The sequence below is a fragment of the Engraulis encrasicolus genome, chromosome 24, assembly GCF_034702125.1.
Source record: "Engraulis encrasicolus isolate BLACKSEA-1 chromosome 24, IST_EnEncr_1.0, whole genome shotgun sequence".
In the NCBI taxonomy this organism is placed as follows: domain Eukaryota; kingdom Metazoa; phylum Chordata; class Actinopteri; order Clupeiformes; family Engraulidae; genus Engraulis; species Engraulis encrasicolus.
Window position 1 is genome coordinate 44,199,577 of NC_085880.1, and position 7,500 is coordinate 44,207,076.

Here is a 7,500-nt window from a genome sequence, read left to right on the forward strand (position 1 = left end):
CCCTAACCCCTCACCACTAGGGGGCACTCTTCTTTAGTGCCCTGTAATGATTTGGTGGCTCAGCTCCACGGCTAGCTCATATACCATAGTTGTTAGCCAGTTAGCAACTTGGGAAGTTGTCATTGAGAAATTGCATCGCAAACAACAAAGTAGCTAACATAGTTAGCAACTATGGTTTCGAGAAATGCACCCCAGAGTTGTATATAAAGTAGAAGTACTCTTACAACTGTAATTACACACTAGTGATATGACTCTGTAATAACATACTACTAGTGTTGTAATTACATCTGCACAAGTACTTCTACTTCTGCTCATACCGACACAACACTATTACAATGCAGCGCAGCGCAGCGCTGGTCAGTCCTAGCTGTAAGATACGGTAAGCCCGTAACCCCATAATGGACGCTGTACCACCAGTGGAACGCTGTAATACTCATTGAAAAGTTAAAGGGACATTGTGTGAGATTTTTAGCTGTTTATTTCCAGAATTCATGCTGCCCATTCACTAATGTTATCTTTTTCATGAATACTTACCACCAGCATCAAATCCTAAGTATTCATTATGACTGGAAAAATTGCACTTTTCATACATGAAAAGGGGGATCTTCTCCATTTTGAATTTCCAAAAATAGCCATTTTTAGCTGCAAAAATGACTGTACTTGGACCATAGTAGGAAATATTTGTAAACTTTCATGTAAAGATCAAATTTGGCAATAGGCAGCCCAATTTCAATAAGCAGCATAGTTGCAGTACCTTTTTTGACCATTTCCTGCACAGTGTCCCTTTAACTATCATAGTACTACACCACTATGACACACACGGCCTTTAGTAACGCACCATTCTGGTAAGAGCACATTTATAACGGCGTGTCTCAACGGGGTAAGCCTAACTCAGTGGTGTCATCTCACCGTCTCCGATGAGCACCAGGGAGGACTGTGCTTTGCCCTTGCCGTCCTGGATCTGCACGGTGAAGGTGCCCTCACTCTCCTCCGTGAAGTGGTCCACAATCATCTCAATCACGCCCGTGGCAGCGTCGTGGCTCGCCTTGGTTGCCTGAGAGACAGAGAGATGAACAAAAAAGAGAGGTTTAAAAAGTCCTTTATTGGACCAAAGAGTCCAATTTTTACAAAGCCGTCAGAACATCATCATTTTTTTAAGCAATGAAAAACAAAAAACAAAACAAAAAGAGAGAGATTCAAGATTTGGTAACACTTTAGAATAACGTCCTATTCACATCCATGTAAACACTTTATTAACATTTAATAATAATTACGATTTAACAAAGCCTTTACTAATGTTTGTAAATGGGTAATAACCAAACTACGACTGCACAGTGGAGAGGGAAACAACTTCTACTGTGTGAGTTTTATGTGGTTTCACGCCTTCTGGTCTTTGGAGGAGAAACTTCCAGGACCAATGCAACTGCGCTGTGTCTGCTGGGTTCAAAGAGTATTTCTTGCCCATTTATAAATATTTGTAAACATTTTTTTGATAATTAGTTCATTATTTGTGAAGGGTTTATAAAGCTGTGAATAGGACGTTATTCTAAAGTGTTATCCAAGATTTTATTTGTCTCGTGTGGCACGAGAGAGAGAGAGAGAGAGAGAGAGCAATGTAGACAACATTTATTTCTGTCTTTTTAAAATATACATACTGTATATATATATCTTCAACCAAATAAAAGCCCTCTCTGGATTCCATGGAAGAAATACATAGTACTCTGCAGGGAATGACAGAGTTTTTCTCAATTCTCTGTTTTGAGAAAGAAAACTTTCCCCTCTCTCTTGCTCTCTTTTTTTCTTAAATAATGTCGCTCTCATGTTGCTTTCATCTCATCATGCCAGCTCTAATACAGTCATTGAACAAGGTAGGGGGCATGCCAGGGTAGGCCGATAGCAACACGCAGCTTAGTACTTCAGTGACACAGACAACAGAGAGCACAGCACAACACATGGCTCTGAAGAAGAAAGAAAAGAGAAACGGCTTTGCTCTCTGCTTCCTTTCATTTCATCTGTACAACTTTGTGAACGCTTTTTTTCTCCCCGCACGCCTACAGCAAACCTGGCAGGTGCATTTGAAATGATTCACTAAGGTCACAGATTACAGGAAAGTACACAATGTGCTACATGCCGGCCATTTTGTAACAACTGTTAGAGGTGAATGTAAAATAATAATTCATGAGGGTTTGCATTGTTGGGAAGAAGACTGATGAAGATGAAGGAAACATTGTTGCCTAATAATGTAGTCCCTGCAAAATGGCCAGAGGGCAGAATTTTCTTTACTTTCTTAATACATGTTTTTTTTTGTTTACAAACATTCGTGTTGTGAGCAGGGGCCAGATGCTAATCAGCCAACCACGTGAGCTCATTTTTTTGCCCTAAAGCAGTTTCCAACAATGGCACACTTATCTGTGATAGGTCTGTTAGCACATTAGGACCAGCCCCCTATGGGCGGGGTTGAAAGGGTGGGAAAAAGGCTTTTAGTCTCAACAGAAATCACACTTCCTCCTACAATGATGCAAAATGACGATTTGACAATCTGAGGTTGTACAGTGTGCAGCCAGGGATTTGTTTACAAACGGCAAACCCATGTGTCCAATTTCGTCTTTTTACCTCGCAGTTGGCGAGCTCCTTGTTGTTGCCGAACCACTTGTAGGTCACGGCAGAGGACATGGACTCGACTTGCACGGAGAAGCGCACGCGACCTCTCTCCAGGATCTTGTAGGTCATCTCCGCCTTCAGAGGGATAACTGAGACACAGAGAAAGGGGGATGGATAGAGCCAGGAGGAGGGAGAGAGAGAGAGATGGAGAGAGAGAGAGAGAGAGAGAGAGAGAGAGAGAGAGAGAGAGAGAGAGAGAGAGAGAGAGATGGAGAGAGAGAGAGAGAGAGAGAGAGAGAGAGAGATGGGGAGACAAACAGACAGACAGACAGACAGGCAGACAGACAGTGAGTGATAGACAGAGAGAGGGAGTGAGAGCAAGCAAGCGAGAGCCTGTCACTTTGACTCACAAAAAATTTAATCAAGAGGTTTGCTTTTGAATAAATAAATAAATATTCAGAGAGATAGAGTTGAGTCCAAGGGATCAGCTGGCAGCAGCTACTGCAAAGTGACCTGTGGCAAAGATGCCAGAGTGCTCATACAGTGAGCAAGCCCTTCCATTTGCCACTCACAACTTATCCTCTCTCTCGCTCAATCTCTCTCTCTCTCTCTCTCTCTCTCTCTCTCTCTCTCTCTCTCTCAATCTCTCTCTCTCTCTCTCCCTGTGTCCAAATGATGACTTTAAAATGGCATTATACAACATGAATGAATGCATGCGTGTGTGTTGGGCCCCTACAGTATATTTGTTTACAGATGCCGCGGGACGGGAGTGCTTACTTGGGTTGCGGATGTCGTAGCTCTGAGCCAGCATTTTCTGCATCGCTGCAACGGAAGCACAGTACAGACACAAAATGAAATGATAGGCAAATAAACATTTTACAATGTGTTATCATTTTATGATTACAACCATTCGCTATAGGCAGCATCACAGTAAAACATTTTGAATGTTCAAATTTTTGATGTGGCATATGTGTGCATATACAGTGTATGTCTGTGTATTAGGTCTATGTGTATTTCCTTCTGTACTTGTGTGGGCTTGTTTATGTGTGTGTTTCAGTAAAGGATGTTGAGTGTTACATTTTGTGTATTCATGTGGGTATTTATGTATGCATTTCATGTAGATGCTTCTGTGCTTTTGTGGGCTTGCATTTCAGCATTTGTGTGTGTGTGTGCGTGTGTGTGTGTGTGCGTGTGTGTGTGTGTGTGTGTGTGTGCGTGCGTGCGTGCGTGCGTGTGTGCGTGCGTGCGCGTGTGTGCGTGCGTGCGCGTGCGTGTGTGTGTGTGCGTGTGCGTGTGCGTGTGTGTGTGTGCGTGTGTGTGTGTGCGTGCGGGGGGGTTTGTGTGCTTCTTCTCTAAGACTGCATCAGTTCAGCAGCACACAAAACAACAGTATTAATAAATAACTATATCTGGTCATACGATATTTACAGCAGGCCCAGACACAGACACAGACACAGACACAGACACAGACACAGGCACAGGCCCAGGCACAGACACAGACACAGACACAGACACAGACACAGACACAGGCACAGACACAGACACAGGCCCAGAAACAGACCCACGCCCAGGCCCAGGCCCAGACACAGGAACAGACACACACACAGGCCCAGGCCCAGACACAGGCCCAGACACAGACACAGGCCCAGACACAGACACAGGCCCAGAAACAGGCCCAGACACAGGCCCAGACCCAGACACAAACACAGACACACACACAAACACAGACACACACACAAACACAGACACAGGCCCAGACACACGCCCAGGCCCAGACACAGGCCCAGACACAGGCCCAGACTCACGCCCAGACCCAGGCACAGGCACAGAGACAGGCCCACGTCCAGGCCCCAGGCTGTCTCACCTTCAGAAGAGATGGAGTAGCTGGCGGAGGCTCCGTCTGTGTGGGTGGCCACCACGGAGAAGGTCCCCACGTCCTCCTTGGTTGGCTCCTTGAAGAGCAGAGTGGAGCTGCAGGTAGGGGTGAAAAATAACAATAATAATCATAATCGAGAAGTATTGATGCATCGATCCTACCATCGACAGTAGAATTAAATCATATTATAATCATGGGGCATTCTTGTGTGTGGGAACTCCCATACTGCCTTTAGTTCTACAACACAATCGTTCTGATCTGAAAGACATCTCACTTGGGATAAGGTCTGGTGGTAACTAGGCAAGGGCATTCTTAAGTCCCGAGATGAATCGAATCCCTGGCCCCTGCCCAATGCCCTATCTCCATGACATAATGGAAGTGGAAATTGGAAACAATTGGAAATTGGAGTAATAGGAAAACAATTGAATCGAATCGAATCATATCGTGGGGCATTCTTAAGTATTAAAAATAATCGAATTGCATGCCAAATTGACTGGACAGGGGCACATAATACAAAAAAATGTGCATAATGTTTCTGTATTGCCATTTGAATCTATGGGGGTCAAAGCAACTTAACACTATAATCAGGAGTGGTCATGGCCTAACTGCAAGGCCGTAGTTCTTGTGACGTTGTGACGTTGCAGGTTCGAATCCCATGCAGTCCAGTAGGAAGAATGTCAGAGCTCTCTAGCACCCTCTTCCATGGCTGAAGTGCCCTTGAGCAAGGTACCTAACGGCTGCTTGCTCCAGGGGCTGTAACAAATACCCTGTAACTACGGAAATAACTGCAAGTCGCTCAGGATAAAAGCTTCAGCTGGGTGTAATGTCATGTATTGCCAGTCCATTTGGATTTTTAGGTTCAAAACAGCTTCATCACCGGGGTTGTATTGAAAACAATGGAATCGAACTTTGTCGGAGCAGTGCTCCGCACTTTGTCGGAGCTGAAGTGTGGAGGGGCTCATACGGAGTGTCCGCTGGCACTGTGTCTCTTACGTGCTGCCTGATGTCTTGACTGATATGCTGGTGAAGTCGGTGATCTCCTTGTAGGACTTCTTCCACACAAACTGGGTCTTCTCTGTGCACTGGGCACTCTCAAACGCCAGGAATATGTCACCCGAGTTCTCGTCCACGCCACATGTGATCTCCTTGGTACCTGTCAATTTGAAAAGAGGAAAATAAGGATTGATGGAGCAGAAAATACTGAAAAATATGATTTATATGATGTAGGCATACAGTATAGAATGTGAAGAGGTTCGTTGACATATCCATTTTGGAACATTTTGGGAAATTGACTTTTTTGTATTGGGCATTCCATTGCATTGCATTGCAAAATGCATTTTATATAGATATTAAAAGTATGTTCTCAAACTATTTAAATGGCAAAGAATTCACTAGATGATAGGACTTCTGAACAGTCATTTCTAATAATAAAATGTGAAAGTCAAAATTGGTGGATACGTCGTTATGCAATGACCAACCTCTTATATATATATATATATATATATATATATATATATATATATATATATATATATATTATATAAACAATAACAACCTATTATACTGTATAGTGTAATACAGTACTGTGTATTGTAATATATATATATATATATATATATATATATATGTATATGTTTTATTGTAACTGTTGTGATTTCCATTCCCTGTCTATTTCTATGCCGGGGCTTTAACCCGTGAATTCTAGCTTCCTGCTGAACATAAATAGCACAGCTCCAGGCCCTGCATCTGCCTTATTGCGTCTCGACTGTTGCTGTGGAGCTCCGACTCAACATACAACTCTGCACTGCGCCCTGCTGGCCGAGAGGCGCAATAATATCACAACTCTAAGAAACCCATTTGACACCTTGTGATGAGTCAGAAGCTTTTCCACCTCTCCTCTCCCACTCCCAAATGTTCCTTATCAACACGGACACAGACGACTCTTCCTGTTGGAGCCTGTTGAAAATAACCTTCTGCTGCTGTGTCTCAACCAGCTAATGGGCCACAGCCTTCGCTGGTCTGTTCTGTTCTGAGGAGTTTTACTGAGAAAACCTCATTCTGGGATAATGGGAACATATGCTGTGTGTATGTGATTTTTTTTTACGTAACTGCTGTAACGTCTGTGTGTGTGTGCGACTGCATGAGAGAGAGAGAGAGAGAGAGAGAGACAGAGAGAGAGAGAGACACAGAGAGAGAGAGAGTGTGTTTGTGGTATGTGCATGTAAGTGTACGTGCATGTGTGCGTGTGTGCGTGTATCTGTAATGCCTATGAATGAGTGAACATGCAGTTAAAATGGCTGTAACACGGATGATTGAACATACTGCATATGTATACAGTATGTGTGCAGCGGTATCTGAATTTCCAGGATAGAAATGCAAGAAAGTCCTCCAACGGCCGTACTATGAACACAAACCAGGATTTCCCCAAGTACTTTAGACCTATATTGAAGGCGACCACCTTAACAACAGACCCCACCTACACTGGGTCCCCTGGAATTATAACTTAATTGTATTGCAAATGCAATTTCTAAGATCGCCTTACAAAACATAATAATTTCAAGTGAAATTGTACCATATTGCCTTTCCAATTATGATACACACAATAACTTGTGTCCATGTTACCACTGTAACCACTTGCAATTTTTTAAGAATAAATGTGAGCTAGATTTGTTATTCAATCTACAGTAAATAATGGATGACAAACATTAAAATTGTATCAGGGGAACCGGATAAAATGGCTTCACGGCAGGCCTTATGCCGCGATCACACCGAAGGCGTTAAAAGAGCCACTACGCTGCTGACTCCTGCCTGGAAAGCACTGGTCAGGGGCGTTGAATGAGGCAAACGATTCAACCTGAAGCGTTCGGCCAGGAACCTGGACCAACCAAAGCTCGTGTTGAGAAAAATGTGAACATTCCATTGGCTGACGCCCTGCTGCCGCCGAGCTCATTACATATTTTTAGATGAAGTTCAACTTCTGCCGCCCTCGGCTTTTGACGCTTTCGATGCCCTCGCTTCTAGAA

The 7,500-nt window shown here is 43.6% G+C and overlaps 1 protein-coding gene across 1 annotated transcript in view; it reads right to left on the reverse strand.

Annotated features, from left to right (window-relative positions):
- The window catches only part of myom2b (myomesin 2b), a 79,473-nt gene that overhangs the window by 28,190 nt on the left and 43,783 nt on the right, over window positions 1-7,500 (reverse strand). The window contains exons 21-25 of the mRNA XM_063191378.1: window positions 5,471-5,630; window positions 4,466-4,572; window positions 3,379-3,423; window positions 2,614-2,750; window positions 910-1,054 (exon numbers count right to left, since the gene is read on the reverse strand). Coding sequence (XP_063047448.1) covers window positions 910-1,054; window positions 2,614-2,750; window positions 3,379-3,423; window positions 4,466-4,572; window positions 5,471-5,630 — 594 coding nt within the window. The remainder of the gene's footprint in view (window positions 1-909; window positions 1,055-2,613; window positions 2,751-3,378; window positions 3,424-4,465; window positions 4,573-5,470; window positions 5,631-7,500) is intronic.